This window comes from Onthophagus taurus, chromosome 1 (assembly GCF_036711975.1).
Source record: "Onthophagus taurus isolate NC chromosome 1, IU_Otau_3.0, whole genome shotgun sequence".
NCBI lineage: Eukaryota > Metazoa > Arthropoda > Insecta > Coleoptera > Scarabaeidae > Onthophagus > Onthophagus taurus.
The window spans coordinates 29909495-29931615 of record NC_091966.1 but is presented as its reverse complement, the minus strand read 5'-3'; the positions used below and the strand labels follow the sequence as shown (position 1 = coordinate 29931615).

The 22121-nt window shown below is 31.4% G+C and overlaps 1 protein-coding gene across 1 annotated transcript in view; it reads right to left on the bottom strand.

Annotated features, from left to right (window-relative positions):
- The window catches only part of LOC111417030 (cysteine-rich motor neuron 1 protein), a 237250-nt gene that overhangs the window by 170489 nt on the left and 44640 nt on the right, over positions 1-22121 (bottom strand). Inside the window, exon 2 of the mRNA XM_071199443.1 lies at positions 11210-11251. Within this exon, the coding sequence (XP_071055544.1) occupies positions 11210-11251 (42 nt within the window). The remainder of the gene's footprint in view (positions 1-11209; positions 11252-22121) is intronic.

The window sequence follows — 22121 nt, the reverse complement described above, 5'->3', positions numbered from 1 at the left end:
AGTCGTAACAATGCAATTGAACGATCCTTTCACAAAAAGAATATAGTAGGTAAAATAATGATTGCATGTCTTTTAGCAGTAACGGTAGTTGGATGTAGAGATAAATTTTAAAAAGATTAAAGGCGGTATTTGTATTGGCAAAAATACAAACATTTTATTAAGTTTATAATGTATTTATAGTATTGCTGATGTCATGTAAAAATCTTGTAAAAAGCTTAAACACTAGTGATCTATTGTTTGAAAACAAACACCCTACTTTGTTCAATTAGCATAACGTAATAAAGGTTAAATATTCAAACGAAGTCGTCATGTATGCAAATGACTTTGCATATTAAATTAAGCCTTGCCATTGAACTTTTGACAAATGTTCGTGTGAGCATGAATTCCTCCTTGTAACACCTAAATGCCTGACATTACTAGATAAAAAAAATTTTGATAATAAAAATATAGTTTCTATTAAATTATTTAGACACACACACAATGTTAAAGCAATGTAAATATCTTTCAGTGCAAAATCGTGATTGCATTGGTTGTCATTATCTTGTAAAGATCAAAGTCCGGACCGCCGAAGCGTAAACTACAATTATGTGTGTCGCTTCTATAGAAAATAAGAAAGACCAGACTGCGCATTGCGGTTTTAAATGTTAACAACTTCTAATCTCGCTTAATTAAGACTTTACCATTGCTGCGGTCGGTTCCAAACAAAGATACAATTACATATTAACAAAATGTATAGCCACAATACTTTCTTTGTTAGAGTTTCGTATAGGAGTAATTCAAACAGCTTGTACTTCTTTTATTATTAATTATTTTTTACATCAACTCTTAGTAATTCAACTTTATTAGTTTGGGTGGGGTTTTAATGCTGAAAAAATCTTTGAGGTTTTGGGAATATGGCTCAAAATTAATGAAACTCATATTTACTTATTCAGAAATACATTTAATACGGATTCTAGTAAATTCTAATTAATGTCGCTGTCTGCTACATGCTGATTTATAAAACAAAAAAAGAGCAGAACAAGCAAATTAAAAGTAAATTAAAAAGTATCGTGTTCTTATTTAAAAATTAGATTTATCTTTATCTGGTTCTGATGTCGATCAAATTAACGTTATTTATGTAACATCTTTTCTGCATGATATTGGAGACATTTATAAATTAATGTCGTGATACAATGATTTAATATTATGGAGAGATAAAAATTGAATCTGAGCTCAGATACATTACTTCAGACACGTTAATACATCTTGATACATATTACTCTAAGGATTTCTCTCTTATTTGTCTTCATGCTTAACTTATTTTTAATTTATCTTGTATCAGTGTTAAAGCAGTGCAAATTTTTCGAATCTAAAGTGTGTGTTAAGTGTAAATGTACTAAGAATACACTGACAATGAGTAAAAAGACCGATTATTATAATAATAAATGAATGTCCTTCTATTTAATTCTAATAATAGTCCTGGTCTAAGAATGCACTACACATAGAGCAGTATAAAAATATAGTGAGATATTTACAAATTTAACATGTCAAAGAGTTGCGTTTATTTACTCCCCTAAGTGATGATGAATTAATATAGTATTAAGATTTACGACCTATTACATTGCGATACAGACTCAATGAATATTCGTGATAACATCGTGATTGCTACTGATGTATCAATGATTCATTATTACCGCTTATGAGATCTTCTTAGATAGAATTATCTGCTGTTAGATTCTGCGTTATTAAATTAAGTGCAACTACGAAATGTTTCAATAAAATTTTTTTAGAGCAAAGAGTAAGTTATAATAAATAATTTCGTATCTCCCTCCCGGAGTATGGTAAATATTAAATATTGTATAATAATACTGTTTAGTTGTAGTGTTGTTGGTTCGGTTAATTATTCTGACAATGTAGATCTCTCTATGGGTGATATGTAGACACATCAGACACCTTTCACACAAAAACAGCAAGAGATACAGACTCAGCGGCAATTTTGAAGTCTAAGTGATGGTATACAAACAAATATCATGTTATTGGTTAAGTTATGGGTCCCTTGATACTAGCATACGCCAACGACATAGATATAATAGCTAGAAGAAAAAGGGACCTCATAGACGTCTTTAAAGCATTGGAAGGGGTAGCAGGAAGACAAAGGCTACAGGTAAATACGTCCAAAACAAAATATATGAAGGTTACTAATAACGCTCAGCTAACCCCATCTGAAGACCTGATTAGTGAACCGTACACGTTCAAAGGTGTAAAGGAATTTATATACCTTGGAACCCAGGTAAATGAAAATAACATAAAGACTGCAGAAATTAGGAGAAGACTGTATATGGCTAATAGAGTTTACTTGACTGAGAAAACTATTAACGTCAGGCGTAGTAACCAACAAAACTAAGGTACTAATATACAACACGATTATAAGATCAGTCCTCATGTATGCATCAGAAACATAGACGATGACAAAAAATGACGAAAACTTGGACTGCTTTGAAAGAAAGATATTCCGCCACATATACAGGGGTATTTAGGAAAACGGAATATGGAGAAGGCGTTACAATTATTGAGTTGTACGGGCTCTATAAAGAACCAAATATTGTGCAATCCATCAAAATCAATGTTGGCTCGGCCATCTAGAAAGGTTGAATGACAAGGAACCCCCAAAATAAATGTTTCGCCAAACAGTTTTTGGAACCCGTAAGAGAGGCAGGTCTAGAAGGGGATATAAGGACCAGATGGAAGACAGTCTAAAAATGCTGGGAGTTAGAAACTTGAAGGTCAAGGCACGTGATAGAAGAGAGTGAAAGCTGATCCTAGAACAAACCAAGACCAAGCAGGGGTTGTGGTGCCAATGATGATGATAAACAGATTGTTTTGAGGAATTCATATACAAACTACAATAATAATGTAGCATCAATGAATTCAATTAAAATCAGAAAGTTTTTTAAAGCAAAATATTGGAACTGCTAGTATCGACGCCTAGATACATGGTTAGAATGGAAAAGTATGGTGATATTGCACGTTGAGAAACAAGTAATATCATAATGCTTCCAAGTGTTCGTAAACATAAACTATTCTAATTAACAAATAGTTGGTTTTCGTGTTTCAAGATCCTTCAGAACAGTGAGTGAGAAGAACATTAAACATCGTTTTTCTCTTCTGTACGTGGCTGAAATTTATTTAATTGTTCCACTTGCGATAGGATAGCAATAATCATGTCTTCAGGTACGAAATAATATGAAATACAGTATCATCTTAGCTACTAATTAAATGGAACAGCTATGAATATTGGTTGGATTTGTTCCATAAAACTAATAAGAGATTGAGAATACTTTGGCCAATTCAGTGGAAGAGGAATCAACCTTCATTATTTCATGAAAATATTGAACGTTTTAGTGTTGCGATCAAAATATCTTCAACTATGAATATTTTCTAGTTGATCTCCATAATTTTACCTCTTGCTAATATTTACAGATAATGTGGATTGGATACCAGAATTTTTAAATAATGCATTAACGAATTAAATAAATAGACATATACAAAGTGTGTAGTGAATATATACACTACGGACTTCACGCTTCACATGACGCTTCACCTGCGCCTTCTTTGACAGCACAATCAAACAATTACAGTTTTCCTGACAAGAATCTAAAAGGAATTAGTTGCAAATCACATGAGATGATTATAAATCACTGCCAAATTTTTATAAGTATTAGAGCTAATACTGCTGAGGCTTTCTAGGATCTTGATACAATAAATCAATTCTCCATAAATAATTCCTCATAAAATATGTTCATATCATATACTGCCTTTTATCAGACATTTGGTAAATATATTTCTTTAGCTTTATTTAGCTTACCATTTCTTTACCTTAGAGCACGTCGTTCGATTAGTATTCTTCTGATATTGCCAAAAGTTACAGAAAGATAGTCGAATCAGAATTGTCTATTACAATACAGTTGTAATACAACTCTATCGAACATTGTTGATGATGTTTCAGGTAATGCATATCAAGGAAACTTGACTTTAATGTGACCATGACGTAATTTGATGTATGCTATACTATGTAGATTTGTATCTAGATTTGTATTTGATATTGAACGAATGGGAAGCAATACGAAGGTTGAATGGTTTCTTTTGACAATATCAGACGTACCTTAGGTCTCAATTTCGGTCCATTTTGATACTCACTTTACATATTACATTTTAATATATGTAGAAAATGTTATACTTGCTTTGGTCTGACCTATAACATAGAGGCTTTGCAGTTTGATTGAAAGAGATTAACTCAAACAATCGGATCAAAATGTGAGAAACGTGGGCGTTTTTGAGGAATCGCGCATTTAAGCTGCTTTATGACAACTTTAGTGAGATATTTCGGTCTTATCGAACATTAATGATAGTGGTACTTTGTATGATCAATGTATGTCATATAGTAATATAAGAAAGAATCAGTCGATTCAAAATCATAGTTTGCGATTCATATTTGAATGACATATTCGGGATTCAAATGCTTCGCATAAATTTAAAGGATTAAAGTTTGTTGTATCGAACGTATTAAAATAATAATAATAATAATACTCCAAAGTATAAAAAATAAATAAAAAATGGATACGGTTTTAAAACGTATGATTCCAGAGCAGATATGGAATATGATAAGATGGAAAGGTTGGAAACGTCATTTAAAATAATCATTTTATTGAGTTATGAAGAGAATTAAAAAATCTTATTAAAAAAGTAATAAATAATTCAAGAAATTTCGTAGGTTTCATATTTTCTCAACAGCAGAATGTATCACTGATATTAATTCTAATTAATAGTTTTAATGTCTAATGTATAGCTTTGGAACTTTAGAATACTATTCAATCAAAAAAGAAAGTGATAATACATTTAAATAAATTTTATTTGAGAATGAAGAATCATTCAAATTTCTAACGAATGATGTCACTTCTGAATAAATGGAAGTGTAATCACGACCTTTCTTAACCTCGAATTGTTTTGAAATTCGCACTCTATGAGGAGATAATTGTAAGTCAAACACTCGTTAAAACAACACGAATCTTTACAAAGTTTAATAAAGACAAGCTATTTAGATTAGTTTAATGTTGTATTATTGTTTCTGGGTTAAAATATTTATGTTATTTTTAATGTAAAAATAGATTGTATTCTTGTATTCATTAATCAAGAATTAAAAATAAAAAAAGATGATTGATAAGTTTTATTTAGGATTTCTTGACAGTTTATTATTTCCGAGTCGTATATTTATATCAAGCAATAAACAACAGATTTAACAGCTGTCTATCATTTCTGTTATAAAACCCATAATCTTAAGCTTGCAAAATGTCAGAAACAGATTGAAGGCATTATTTATTTAACGACCTTCGTCGGCTAATAGACTTTTAATCTATATAACGTATAACTCAGACACACTTGACTTTTACGATGGAACCTAATAGATTAATTACGGGGCTAAGGTCTCCTCTAATTCCATATCTAATATCGCATAAAGACATTCCGACTTAATTGACGTTTTTGCTTAAGCTTAAATCACTTTATCTCGAAGTCTTAGGCGCCGTTGCCATTTCCAATCAAGGATCCGGTCGCCGAAGAGATCATAAACTAAAATCGTTAATCTGTGAGTTTAATTTATTTTATGGTTGGGCGTGTGTGTTGATTCCTTTTTAAACCTAAAAAAAAATAACTTGTAAATTCCGATTATGTATAAGGTCAATGTCAATTAATAAAACACTGCAACGTCCATTAACACATTTTTAAATTTATTCATGATGTAAGAATATTTTATTTTTAAGTATCTTAAAATTAAAACAACAAAATATTTACTGACAACTGAATGGCTATATTCCGTTGCCATTTGTTCTTCTTGCCAACAACAACAATTTCAGGTGCACTTGAATAAGTGGGTGCATACGTTTCGAGAGGATTTATGGTGTAAACAATTCAATCACTCGTGTGGGTTGTTTAAAGAAAATTATGTTGACTTGGAAGAAAATGTGGAACAAAAAAATTTTTTTGGCATCAATTCTAAAGTCGGAGTGCAATGAACTTGGATATCCGGAAATATTACTACCTACATAAGATAATTACTTTACATAATGAATTATTGTCAATTTCATTTTTCTTTAACTTTACCGGTTGTCGTAAAAGAGATAATTAAGTTTTAATGTGCGATTTAATACTTAAGGTGAATTGACCTTTTTTATAACGGTAATAGAAATATATATAAAAAGCTTAATTAATTTTCTACCATTACAAAATTATTTCTCACATCAATTCTTCATAAAACAAATTATTTCATAAAATATATCCGGTCAACTAAAACAGGAAATCCTTTTCTGTGAATGTAATTCGATTAGTTTGAAAAACTTGTCAGTTTCATCACCCTCATATACACGCTTCGAGAACAAACTCTAATTTCATTTCAATTTGTAACTATGTATAAACAGACTGTACGGGTTAATCGGTTTCGTTCCCATACCATACTGAATTCAATCTGGACGGTCTAAATTGGGTGAACTGGGCGATAGTGCGGAAACAATCGGCCCTGATAATCCCAATGGAACAACCAGGAAAAACCTTGTTGGTCCTTCCAATAACGAACGTATTATGTTATCAGCTAACGAACCAACAACACTTCGACTAAATGCATTATACAATGGCCCTAGCGTAAACTTCCCATTTAAGTTTACCACAAACTGAACATGTTCACTATTAAGAGAAATTGTCTAGAGATTTTGAATCAATAGGATAATTGAAACTAATTTAAGTTGGTTTGACTATCTAAGATTGTTATGCATAATAGGAATATCAAGAAATATTGTTAATAATTAAAACAATTAATTAATTATTCTAATTGGGAAAGATGAAAATATCTTAAAAATACTTTTAAGAGTTAGAAATCCTTCGCAAAATTTCATTTTTACTTCTACATAATGATAATCTTGATCATTAAGTCACAACTAAAGCTGCGGTGGAATGTTTGATCTAATACTTTTGTATTTATAGCTTTTCTTCAATTCCTGAAAAATATATTTTTGGATGATACAATTTTATTACAATTAAGATGACCCATATAAGATGACGCGTAATGATAATTTATGGCGCTATAATTTCGTGGTCTAAAGTTAGAGTTAAAAGCGATTGCTATTATTAAACTATACAAACTTCATTATCTTGCTTCTTTAGTATGACGATATACAGCATTGAGTCTATGATGCTAACCACATAAACAGCATCAATATAGAATATTTTACGCTTACCGCCTCTTAATTTACCGTAATAACCAAAGATCAATAATTGTATTCGAGTAGATGGGTCCTATTGGCAAACTAGCTTAGATGCTTCAAGCTACGCTCAAGTACCAGAAATAAAAATTGTTGTGAAGTTTCGCAACTGCGCCTCAATCAGTATCAACTCAACAGTTTACAACACATACTTAGATTATTCCCTTTGCTTGAAATAAACATTGTTACACCCAAACAATGCTGGACATCAGCACACATAGGTGGTATGATCGCGAAATGACTCAAAATAAAGGAACACTTTTCTAAAGTGGAAGATGAAATTGTTGCACTGTTCAATACATTTGTCGAAATGCAAGGGATTTAACAAGGAGTTGTAACGATTAAGAAATAATACTATCCAAGAACGGGAGGCTACCAAAATAAATATTAAAATAGATGCCTAAAGGAAGAAGAAGAAGAGGAAAACCGAGGGTAAGTTGGAGAGAGGAAATAGATAAAGAGCTTAAAGGGCTTATTCGTACAATCGGAGAGTATTCAAAGAGAGGATGTACAAGGGCTCTAATGTGGTCTATGTACCCTATAGCAATCCCCATACATAAAAGTTGCTGAACTTAGTAGGTTTTTCGGAAACATTTAGTTAGCTGTCAGGATAAAGGGTAATTACTCGTTACTCATATATTAATTGAAAGAGTTAGAAGCAAAACGCTATAACTGCACAACAAGTAAAGTGGAGAAAATCGAGTTTAATGTTTTTTTGCTTTATAGTAATCCATATGACTGTTATAATTTTGACTTTATCGCCCATATAATTTATATACATTTAATTTGACTCCTAAATTACCCACATCTGTAAAAAACTCTTTTTGAGTCAAAAATGCACTTCTTACCACTTCAATTGATGTTTTTCGTTACGAATGCTAAAGCAATTGAGGAAACAAAGTAGTACGCCGAGTGAAATTAAAGATAATGAATTGGTATCTGTGAAAATACGTCATATCAGTATCCAAAGTGTGAGAGTAATAAAGAGTAGTAAAATTTTCATTATACGTTAGTTACACTATCGAGACATTTTTTGCGCTGTTAGTAAATATATTAGCAAATATACTCCTCCAATGTTTACCTTTCCACGAGTCTTCATCAGATTTTGAAACTCAAATGTTGATTGGCACAACTAACAGTACTTATGATAATACTTCAACTTCAGAGCAAGTTTTACCTTAGAGTAAATCCAGTCCGAGAAACACAGCTAACAAAAAAAAACCCATATTGTTACAAATACAATAAAGAAAGAAAAAATAAGCCAACAAGTAGAGAAAGATAGAGAGAATAGAAAAAATATCATCAATTATATGTGGAAATATAAGATTTAATATTCTAACCTTCAAAAGAAAGCCAATAAAGAGATTGTCAAAAAGAAACTGTAATCGCAGATAATGCACACAATGAGTCAATTTTTTTACAGTTGACTTACTTTTTTTAACAGTGGAAGATAGCAATGGATTTGTTGCTTAGTCTAGAAGGTGTGGGCTCATGAACTTTGTTCAGGGTGTTATAGTTAGCTAGCAGTTATTATTCCGACGTATATCAGCATAATATATCCCGGGAAACAACAATACAATATTTGTTTTGGGTTTGCACAAAATAATGTTTAAGATCCCAAGTAATAATTTTAACTTTGTATCCATCCAATCAAATAAACGATTATTTTGACTATACAATCTATATAAGTTGAAAATTTTAACGTCAATTAATTATACACTCGTGTTGAGTATCTTTATCATTTATCTTCACCTATTTAAGACATAACAAATGATGCTAATTAGCACTCGCATAACGTCTACCTAAAGCCAGTAATCCTAAATCCGTTCTTGATTTGAAATAGTTTATTAACTACAACAAAATCGGGATTTCGATCTAAGTACGATAGCACAACAGCGTTATTGAACATGATGAATGATATTGTGCGGCTGCTTAGGATAGGGCTTTTGTGATTCTATGTTTAATTAAATTTATAGGAAAATGTAAGACTTTTCATCAGTAATCATAAATTCTTTAACTCTACTATGCTTTCTTAGTCAGGATTGAGATATCAAATTAAAGCTAAACGATTATGTTCCAAGAAAACATTGTAATTCATGAGTGGCTTAAACGAATTAATTTTTAAGTAAAATATTTTTTGTGACATCATTTCTAGTTGCGATGAAAGTTTAAAAGAAATCTTTAAAAGTTTATTTTTAAAATAAAATGTGGTTTATATATAAAGTTAAAGCTAAAAGTTCATACTTTAAAATAACTTAAACTTCTTGGAAGGTTTATTATAAATATTTTAAAGAAAATAAATGTTGAATGAAATATGTAGGTTAACTTAATTTTTCTGAAGTAACCCAAAGAGGTTAACTTGAAATCACTTAGAATGAAGATTAAGTATATCTTGAGAAAATCTATAATTATTGGCAAGGTTAAAGGAAGTCTTTTTGACATAATAATCTGAATATCTCGTTGGGTTATTTATCGCATTAGATTCGTAGATTATTTTTAAAGATTATCTAATACCATAAGATAAAATATTTTTAAACTAAGATCACGGTCAGTTTAAGATTGCTACTTTGTTTCAATAAATAAAAACAAAATATTTCAATTTGTTGTTGTTTCGATAATAATAAATAATAATTCCTTGCTTAGTTGTCCTAAAGACCTGGTATTAAGTAATCTATTCTTTAATGGAACTATCATGATATGCATTGTTCTGCATAACATTTGCTTTAATGTGACTTGTGGACTGTTTGCAATATTCAATAAATATAATTACATTTTGGAGTGTTCTTACAGTTATAAATCAAAACATTTTGTAAATAAATAATGTAGTATACTGATTTACGATTTCAATACCATTTGTAATTCTTGCGTACAATTTTGGTGGGATGAGTTAAAGATTTTTATTCGTAATTAGAATAAACAAAATGTTAAAAAAGAAAAACACGAAAAAGAATTTAGGTATTGTAGCGATATTAAAAACATTTTTGGTTAACAAATAACACGTTTGTTAACTACGGGTGTTTGGCCATAAAAAATATTTTAAATCAAACATTTTTCCCCAGATATTCACATATAAATATAAAACTTGTATTTATACAAAAATACAATAATAAAATATCAACAAACTCAGGTATTCATTAAAGCTTTTTTATCCAGCCATCAATACCGTGAATTGTATAGATTCATTCTTTTTTAAATTTAACTTTGCCTCACACTGCGCATCATCAAAAATCTTTGAAAATTATTTATAAATCCTTTAAAATTTTCCTGTATACGACCAATTTATAGTTCAAGTTGCCTCTTTATTTTTCATTAGCTAATAAAAAAATTAATAGCTAGTAAATTCATTCTCCAATATCATAAATTTCTTCTTTCCAGTAATAAATAAATTCATATCTATCGATTCAAACACATCAAAGCTTTCAAGATTTCAGTTGGGGCTCACCCATTAGATTCCAGTCATTGTTTCGAAACAACGAAAACGGTCAATTCTGGAACAATGGAACAAGGAACTCGAAAGCTGCGGGCAAGAGACACGAGGATAAGCGATTTATCGTGACTAGGAAACTTCGAAAACGTTAATTGGCTCTAAGTGCCCGCCAACAATTACAAAAGGAGAACAGCGAGATCCTTAATTTGAACGACGTCGTCGTTTTGCTTCCGTATTAAGTGAATATTTGTTAAATATTTTGTTTGCTCAAGTAAAAACGTAAAAAATGGAAGCCTCATATAATTACGAGTTCAACAGAGAAAGTTTTAAACGAAATAAATCTTTGTAAAACTTTAAATTGAAAGAATTTTAAAACGGTTTAGAGAAAAATCTGTTGGTAATTACCAATAGAAGAACTTGAAACTAAGAAGAGGTAATCTTATTGATAATTTTCTAGTAACAGCTTATCAAATTATTCAAGATTGTACATTCTTACCTGTTTTATTCATCAAAACTCCGCTTTCACCAAAAGCTGCACCTGAAAAATAAAACAGTTTGAAATTAGAATCGTAAATATCTTATTGAATAACCCACGCACACATTCACTTAACGATTCATTTAAAAGAATGGGAAAACGTGTGCAGCTTGTATTTTTAAATAGTATGTGGTCATCACGTTCGAAGTTGATGCGATAGAGCAATGGTAATTTATGGCTTTTTAATGGGGCATTTAGTTTCTTCATTCACTTGCGGCCAGATGACTCGGATTTTATTACAATGGATCCTGATTTTGTAACTATACCGACAGCCTATTTTCATTTAACGTCAGAACAATTAATATTATCCAGCAAAAGATAAATGTTCAGAGCATTAATAATATTGAAGTCATTTGAGTATTATGTAAGATGATTCTAAATTGTTTTCAAGCTTTTAAATTGTCTAATAAATCTGAAACGAATTTAATTTTCTAGATAAAAAACAAGAATTTAACAATCTTTATCAAGACTTGAATTATTGTTCAATTTCGTTTCGATGCAATTCATGAACATCATGTATAATAAAAGAATAAACGAAATTCTACAATTTATGTATATATATATATCGATTTTTTTTCTAGTATAAAAGAAGCAGATTTTATCTTAGAATTTGTCATGAATAATTTATTTCTTGCTCTATCAGGAACAACTTTACTAGATTAAAATTTTTGCATATAAATTGGTTTTATAACATTTTGCAAAATGAGATCAATCAACTTACTTTTCACAGATCTCTAACCGACAAGAAAAAAATTGTAAGAGTCTCTAAACTTTAACGAATAAAAACTAAATAAATCTATCGCATTATGTTATTTCACGTCAATCACTACTCGATTATTTATATCCTTACAATTGTTCGGAATTTGTCTTGTTTGAATGGCTTTAAGAAGATTACCTTCGGTATGCAGACCTATTGTTGCTCTCATTACCGTTTGACTGCGATCCAGTAAATTTGTCACGTCAATTCATTATGGTCGACGGTTCAGAGCTAAGCAGTTAAGAAAAGGCGAAGCCATCACCTGGACTTGCCTCAGAAATTCGAAGAGGATTAGCGCGCCCCTTTTCCCTTATTTTTTTTAACCCCGCACCGAGAGCCGTTTGTTGGCAAAGAGAGGCGGAGATGACGAAGAAGCGGATCGTCGCAAAAAGACGATGCGCGGAGCTTTAATCCGTTCTGGTGCGGGCATAAAGCCGTGCTCTTCGAACTGATGGCTGAATTACGCCCTTATTTTATGCGATTTCGGTAGAATATAATCGTTATATACGCCGACATGTCCCATTCTAGATCGTGTGAATGTTTAATTTATGGCCGAGCTATGTAAATACCTTCTGTCGTCGTCCTTTTCCTGCGACGAAAACGTGTGATATATTAAAGATTTAAGCTCAGTCCCTTAAAGTGTATTTCAATCTTTTTTTTAACTTTAATTTTCTTTTCACCATATCGTCCCTAGTCTTGTTATGTGAATACCAAGGTTGAGTGTTATGAAATGAAGTAATTAAGTAGTTAAGATGATTTTGCACTAAGATTATTAGTATGTCAGTAATGTGTCAGTATTATAACTTAATTGTGAATTTCTTAGTAATTTTCAGGGAAGTAGAATAATTTAAACCATATTTTGACGTCAATTGAATAATTAGATGGATTGGGGATGGATCCAATGATTGTAGTGAATCCAATTAGTAAACTATTTAATCAAAGGTGCTCACAGACTAAATTATTTGTGATTTCACTGTATCTTCTGTATTCAACACATCATAGATCTATTAATTTAGATGATCTTACAGAACTGTGTCAATTGTAAAGATGTGAACTGAATGATTAATAGTTGTTGTAATAGTTTTAAGTATTGATGAACATCAATACTAATTAACGAGTCATAGTAGAGAAAGAGAAAGATCACTGACAATAGCAGAAATAGATAAAGATAGATGAAAGAGACAAAGACGGTGAATATCGAATTAAAGACAATGGTGAAGGTCGAAATTAAGGTGTGAATGAAAATCATATGACTTGTTACACAACTAACTTTTGAAGATCTGAGCATAGTAAGTTTTAGTCATGATTAAATGTAAATATCTGATAACAGCATAAATACAGCCATACTTTTAATGGTTCCTATTACATACATCTAGCATGCCAAAGGAAACTAGCTTTATTTGGATATCACATCTTATAAGACAGATAATTAGTAATTTGTTTTATTTACTTACGCCACACTTTAAATATTATAAAGGTCACACTGTTATTTTAATATCTCAGTCTATTTTGTTAAGTTTGTATTTCTAAAAATAAAAAAGTCAATCTCCTGTTGCTTGAAAAGTATTATTAAACTTATTTTGAAGATAAGATTAAAAATTAAGAAAAATTTTGGATGTTCAGGCTATAGAACAATAAAGACGTATTAAAAAGATCGATTTTTGACATACTAACGCAACGACTCAAGAGCCACCTAGAAGATTGTTACTTCTGTTTGATAAATGTGAAGGATTTTTCTAAAAAGTAGAAAGTGTCCTGAAATATGTTATGTACCATCAACACCTATGCCGATATCTCACTCTAAATGTAAGGTATTTCAAGATTGTACTATAGCCATTATTAAATCACATTTAATTAGTTTTCTTCTTCTTCCCCTTTTCTAGACGTTTAGGTCTGTTGTTCCTGATAAGGTCTGCTTCTGAAATATCTCCAGAGAAGTTGATTGCCTGCTTTCTATTCATTCCTTTGATGGTCTGGTTTTAGGCAGATTATTTGAAAGCACAATTTTTGGCACTCTGTTATCTGACATTCTAGGGACGTAGTTGTGTTGAAATATACATACGTCATCTTCCCCATATCGCAATGTCCTGAACCCAGCATTGATCTGTGATGTCGGAGTTTTTGATTCTGCTCCATCTGGTCTTTTTTGAAAATATCCTCAGAGTCTTCAGTTCTGCTAATGGCAGGTGCAAGTCTTGTATAAACACACTTTATCACCTATACGCATGAATTTGTTCTACCAAATAGTGTTTAGTAGGCAACCTGAAATTGCAGATTCTGTCCATCTGACTTCTCATGTCCTTTGCGGAATCGTGGGTGCTTGAGTTGTGTACACCCAAGTAGGAAAATTCCATGACTTGTTGTTGGGGGTGTTTTTGACTGCCAGGTATATCTTGTTGGAGAGATTATGTATGGACAAACGATATCTATTGAGACGTCATAAAAATTATTAGTTAAATGTTTGATATTGTTATTTTTCCATTTGAAAAATCCTATTCCTACTAATTCAAAGCAGTACTCAAACCCTATATGCCTCGACTATCTCGAATCAAATTCTTTGACATCCCCCTTTATGTATCTTCCAATAATAGTACATGTTACACTGTTCTGCACATTGAGCTTTTCCAATAAAAGAATAGACGTATAAAATTGTTAAAGTACGCTATTTTATCTTGATTATTTAAATTTACCATTAGTCGCAGAATTATTTATTCACCGAGTACAAATTCTTGCAGTTCATTGTGTTGATACTGGTACTTCTTATCACTATTTATTCGAATTCGTTTTCAGTTGCACACCACTAGCTCAATTGAGCCGCCAATTTATCTGTAACAAGTTATACTTTATCATGTACAAGTATTTTCAATTATTATGCTATGCAACCCCCTATACCCATGGCAAAACTTAAATTATTTTTTAAAAATGCTTTTTGTATTGTGTTCATTCAAGTACTGGAATTTGTTAGACATTTACGCAAGTTTATCCATCCAAGTGTCTTCAAAGTGCTGATATACTTCATGGGCATTTCAATTTAGAAGCAATTACCGCTCCTTGTATCAAAACTCAAATAATCCAGACCAAGATAGTCAGCGTACTTCTTTATAAAAAAATAAGAAAACCTTTTCTATTGCCCATGATCACTATTTAAGTTAATAAATACCATAAAGGTTAAAGATATAATGTTATTTTAAAATTTTGTTTCCATTAATTCCCTCCGAAATCGTTGTACATAACAAATAATGATACTTTTTTTGGAGTCTTCGTCAACGAACCTATTAACAAATACGTTGGATTTTAAGATCTGTTCGCAGATTTGACGTGAACGCTTTTTAACCAACTTACCCAATTTGAATTGAATGGGAAAACGTAATTTTTCAATGTATAGAAACGGTATTCGTGGAGGTCATGGGTAGGATTGCTTTTTGGTAACTTTTTAATGAACCATAATAAAAAAGCAAACACATTTTGAGCAACCATTATCAATCAAAGCCATGTTCATCATCAAGTCGCCGGTTACAATAATGGAGGTGACCATTAATGTTTTCCGAGGGCTCTGTTTGTTCTTGGGAGTCCATCTTAACTATCCTTGCTAGCCTTGAGGCTTCCTTACGTTTAGCATAATCTCTTCATTTCTCTCTTCTTTTGCTGTCCCATCTCACAACGTCCTGACAGTCGCATATCTCACTGATATCCTCACTTCTTTTATGGTCCCGCAAGGTGTATCCTGTTAATGACCTTAGCGTCTTCATCTCCGCTGTCCTAAGGATTCTTTTGGTGATAGCATTTTCTATGCTTGTCTCTATCGCGGTGTTATAAAAGATCTTATACAAGTCTTATATAATCATCGGACCCTGTACACTGCCAATTTTGTAACTAAATGGCTCTCCTTTGCTATTGTTAAAGATTTTAGATTGTCTCCCTGTCTTATGTTGGTTTGCATGGATACTTCTTTCTCTGTTCTTATTCTTGTCCAGTTGGTGGTATTCAACTCCATAACAATATTTATTTAGCATTCCGTAGATGAATTTACAACTACTTAGAAAATCCTAGAATTTATCATAAATACTTTGAACATATTATTTTATGACTGTCTACGTTATAATTTATATTTAAAAACACATATACTACTTTATGGATAGGATAAGAGTAATGTGGAACAAATAATATATTAATGTCATATATCCCGGAGAGCAAGTTGTTCCAGTTGTCCTTAATGGTTTCCAGATGTTACTTATGGTATGCATTTGCGATTCCTGAGTACCTTTGCTTTTAGAACTATGGATCAATTAATAAAATAATCCCATTTTATACGCGTCTTATTCACTTGATAATTAATGATAAAAAATATGAATTTATTTTATAACCTTTGCAAAGATTACTGAGTTACCACCTTGTAATATTGAATTCAGATTTAATGGTTAAGATTATCCTTTTATGTGTTAAAAAAGTATTGAACCTTCAAGAGTAATTTCTTTTTATGTATTTCTTACTTGACAACACTTTTTTCCTCCGATTAAACTTCGCTATTGATAAATTGCAGCGTTGCAATCAGTCGTTAAAAAGTTTCGGAGTCCTCGCCGATCGCCCCGAAGATACACTTGCGGCCTGTCAGAACTGTCGTACAAGAATAAAAAATTAGACAAGATAAACATCGTTCTTCCATTAGCTCGATACGTATCGCAAATCGTGGTCTCCGGTGTCGTCCGAATAAATTAATAAGATCGGTTTAAAATGCACGCGCCCAGATCGCCACAAAAGAGATACTCTTTCGTATTGCAGCTCCTTCTGCTGCTACCAGGTATCTACCCATTGAATGTCTTACCAAGAGAGACGACCCGTTCAACCGAATTAGGACCACCGAATTGCCACAGACCGGTTGGACCCTCACGTGTTGTTGTTCGCAATCGCAAACACCTTATGCAAATTACAGACAGAGGATTTTTGGGTTGGTCCATTAAAAAAGGAAATAATAAATTTTTTAATCCAAATGAAGTTTTATTCAGATAAAAGCTTAAGTTATTAATAATAGTATCAAGGCAATCAAGACAATCTATTAAATACTAATTAAAAAGAAAGAAAGTGTTAGTGCTTTCGTTATAATGTTCAATATCTCAATATATCATCTGTCAATCAGTAATTAAACTCTGAAATTGCATTGGGCAATTACGCTGTTCTGGCTGATGATTGATACCTCTTAATGTTCGCGAATATTCCCACGTAGGAACCAGATGGTGCTACTAGTTGTCCTTCTAATACGGACATTAACATGCATGGAATAATAATCTCCGGTAGATGGCTAGCTCGTATGCAAAATGCCCGTGGTCCGGTAGTTTTAAATTGCTGTGAACCACACGGTACCGCATTATTGTCGCCCCGTTTGAATAAAGTGCGCGATAACCGCAAACAATAATTAAAAATGGATTTACATAACGACATCGTTAGTAAGTAAATCAACGACAGTTTGCTGATGGCAAAACCTAAATTACGTTTTCAAAGAAGAGATGAGTGGTACACGAGATTTAATTAAAAAAGTCGGATAAAACTATCACTTAATTGTTGGCATTATTGAAAAAAACTATTGACGTTTTATTATGCAACTGTTTAATAAAAACAAATGAAATCATAAAATTAATTTTATTCTGTAATGAGTAGGTTTTCACATGGACCGATTGTTGTCAATTAAACGTTGTTAAATTGCGAGCGTGATATAAATTGTGACAGAAATCGTATTAATTTGGGATCACGATAAAACGTCCGAATGTTACATCTAATGTAATTAGGATGTAATTTATTTTATTTGCTGAAATAACAAATAATAAATGCTATAATACATCAATTGAACGATTACAGTAACTGGACAAATTAATTTGGGCGTTTAAAATGATTTAGTTTGGCTTAAACGAAATGAAACCAATTTTACATTCAATAATTGATTATTAAAATAACCACCCTGATTATTCCAAATATAATTCTTTTTTTCGAGAAGAGGTCTTGGTACCGAACCAAAACAAACATTGAATCCCAAATATTTTTGGATGGTCATATACATTTCATCTGGAATAATAAAGTTGTATTCGAAGACGACATTATGGCACCAATCGCATTAACACATTGCTTGTGAAAACATCGTCTTTTTTGTGCATACTAAAAATAATGTATGCAACTCGGCTTATACATCTGGGATTTTCCTGTGATCAACGTATAGGACTCGGATATTTTTGGAAATTGCTGGAACGTAATTTCCGAAAACAGACAATCCGCGAAAAAAAATGGTTACCTTCTTGTTTCGGGAGGACAGGAAAACATTTAACATCACGTTTAATTGACGGGTTGATTGTTTCGATAACAACAGATGTTTTCTATTGAAACGAAAAAAAAAGCAATCCTTAAAAAATTGTTCCCACTGATTCATCACTTTACGATACTTCTCGAACAGGTTGATTCGATGCACGTCTTCAATTATTATGAAAATTTTCGCTCGAAAATCTGAATCACGCAACGCATGTCAGAATACGAAAAGAAAATTCACCCTGTTGCATATGCATCCAACTCTTGCATGTACTACAGAAAAATACACCATGGTGCTGGTATACATTTAAATTTCGACGGATGAAACTGAAGGAACGCTGTCATGAATATGATTACCGGCATGGTGAGGTCGGCGATTTCAGCTAACCAGATGACGCAAAGGTAAACAAAGGATTGCCAAAATGCCGGCCCATTACTAATTCGACCTCCTCGGGCATGAATAATTTAACAGACGTTGACACGTACACACGGAATACGACAAGTAAGTTATATGTACGTAGGTACGCTGACAATGCACGCGGATCGCAGATATTCAAGGAACGTACTATGTCAGCACACAGAAGTTATGAAGTGCCATATCGTGTTGTGCATATGGGAAGTAAATGTATAATTCAATTATCTATTAGCGGTATTGAGATTCGATCCACTTGAATATCGTATTAATTTACACTCACAGAATAATCTATTACTAAAGATTAATATACCGGGTGTCCCTCAAAAGTGGCTCACCCCCATATTTTTCTTTATTATTGGTGATATAAGAAAACCATTTGGAATGCATAGTTAGGTCGCTAAAACGGATTATTACGACATGAAATCATTCTTTTTGTACTTCCGGTTATACCGGATGTGAGTACTAATTTCGCTATTTTTTTAAATCTATAATTTTTTTTTCTTCAGTTGGGTTGATAGTATAATTTCACATAACTTTTACTTGAAAAAATTTTCACGATCGCTTATAATTTTTGAAAAAAAAATTATTTTCGTTATTTTATAACGTTTTAGTACCTTTGGAAAATGTATTACAACTTTTGACGCATAGTAGCTAGGTTATTAGTATAAACTACGTTATGTCCCTCTTGATTTGCTATTTCTCGAGCAGTGATCACTGCTATGCTTTAGTCAGTGGTTCTTTTTTAATTTATTTTTGATTTTTTTCTTTATTTTTTGTTCTTTTACACTAAATGTTCTGTAGCTGATAGTAACTTACAATGTCCATTGTACATTATAATTTGGACTGTTTACTTTATTTTGGTTAAAACCTCTCAGATCACCTGACCTCACATCTTTAGATTCCTTTTATGGGGCAAAATCAAAAATGAGCTGTATAATACACCAGTAAGGTCTCGTGAGGTATTAGAAAATAAATCGAATTAGAAATTGTATTACCTAAATATCTCCGCAGGAATAACGTCGAGTCGTTAGATCGACAATACGCAAGATACAATTATGTCAAAATCGAGGCGGAAGCATTTTGAGAATTTAGAAAATTAGTGTTTTTGAACTTACAATTGAATTAAATTTAATTGTTGGATAGCGTTTTTCTTTTAAAACTAATTTAATACAACTATTAATTTACACCATTATTAAAAAAAAAACACTAACTAAAGCATAGCAGTGATCACTGCTCGAGGAATAGCAAATCAAGAGGGACATAACGTAGTTTGTACTATTAACCTAGCTACTATGCGTCAAAAGTTATAATACATTTTCCGAAGGTACTAAAACGTTAAAAAATAACGAAAATAATTTTTTTTTTCAAAAATTATAAGCGATCGTGAAATTTTTTTCAAGTAAAAATTTTGTGAAATTATACTGTCTACCCAACTAAAGAAAAAAAATTATAAATTTAAAAAAATAGCGAAATTAGTACTCACATCCGGTGTTACCGGAAGTACAAAAAGAATGATTTCATGTCGTAATAATCCGTTTTAGCGACCTAACTATTCATTCCAAATGGTTTTCTTATATCACCAATAATAAAGAAAAATATGGGGGTGAGCCACTTTTGAGGGACACCCGGTATATTATAATTACATCTAAAATTTAAATGATTGTACTAATAATTTGAAAGAAATTTTATGATGATGCAAAAACTTGGAAGTAGAAATTAGCTTTAATAATAAAAAGACAAGAAGAAGTGGCCAATGTAAAATATATGAAAGTATTGTTTATTGCTAAACAAATTTGTAATATAATTTGATGCTCGATATAGTTCATTATTTGTGTTATATATTGCTGTTACCAGAACTGAACCAAGACTAAAATTGTCTGTTTGGAAAGGTCTACAAGGTCGAACAGAGAATAAATGATAAATATTATTTAATGTAGAAATTAAGATGTGAGCAAATATTGTATTAAAATTAACTAAAAGCCACATTTACTAACGAATATAATAGTAGTTAACTTATTAGTTAGGCAGATTATTCTTATCAATTTTATTAATCATCGACTTAACCAATTAAGAAATTAAAGTGATGACCCTTTGACAAAGGTAACATGTTATATTAAACTATAATGTTAATAGAGTATTAAGTTCGATTCATAGCATGATTCGCTCGGAGTTTTCATTTAAAACATCAGCCTCAATCCTTTTATGTATTACGCTGTTTAGTAATATGATAAGTTCGTAGTTTTTAATTAAATGGTAAGATAATACAATACTACAACCATTTCCAGCAAAGGTTGGGAATGTTGGACGAGTAAAGCAATCACGAATCACCAAGTAGTACAACGTTAAAAAACAAGCAGGAGAGCAACCACAAAACCACAAAAATTATCAAACCTTTTAATCTTTCACTCCATTTAATTAATTTATTTTTAGCGAAGTAGATTTTTATCCTTAACAATTATTGACCAAACAATCAATACAAAATGTTCTATAAATCCAAAAAAATAACCTCACGACGATTTTTGGTAATTGGCGAATGTAAAAAGTTTTAGGTTACAGTTTCTAGCGATGTTTTATTTCATAGTTTCGGTTCATTTTTATAAAATTTGTCTAACTTTAACTTGATGCGCAAATCATTAATGTATTTTTATCTGGATGCCTTTTATATTCAACCTCTCTATTTCTAGATCGCATTTTAAAACAAGCTTTTAGCTTTATTACCACTCTAGGTATCCGTTTAAAATTTTATACCTCAAAGTTTCTCATTATTTAAAAGGCGTATACAATATTTGGCAGAAACTCATCTGAATTTAAAATTCAATTTCATGTTAAGAAAACTGGGTAGGTATTCAGATAAAGTGCTACTTCCGATTGCCAGATTTGATTGACACATTTCAGCTATCTCTATTTAAATCGTAAGTTTATGTAACAAATGTTAAATATGTATTGAGATGCATATATTTACATGCATACATTTTCAAAACTCGGCTTTCGGAAAACATCTTATGTTTAGAGGGCATGACTTTGACATGAATAAAAACACTAAACTAATACACAAGAAAAATAAAGGACAATAACTAGAACTATTAGAAATGTTCGAGATTTCAAAATTCCAACACCTAAACCCGAATGTCCAATTCTTTAATGTACAATGTATTTTATTCTGAAAAATCCATTGAAAACAAAATAACATTTGTAGACCCATATGAACGAGGTGTGTTAGTTTAAACCTCAACTGGAAAGAGATGTTTAAATGTATTCAAAACGATGTCATTCCTTCCATCCCGATAATGTTGAAAAACACAAGACATAATCATATTTATAACTCAAAAAAGTCTACATACAGCTATACTGACATATAAGCAGTTAATTTTAAAAACGATCTAGGATCATCCGGATAACTACTGCGATTGATA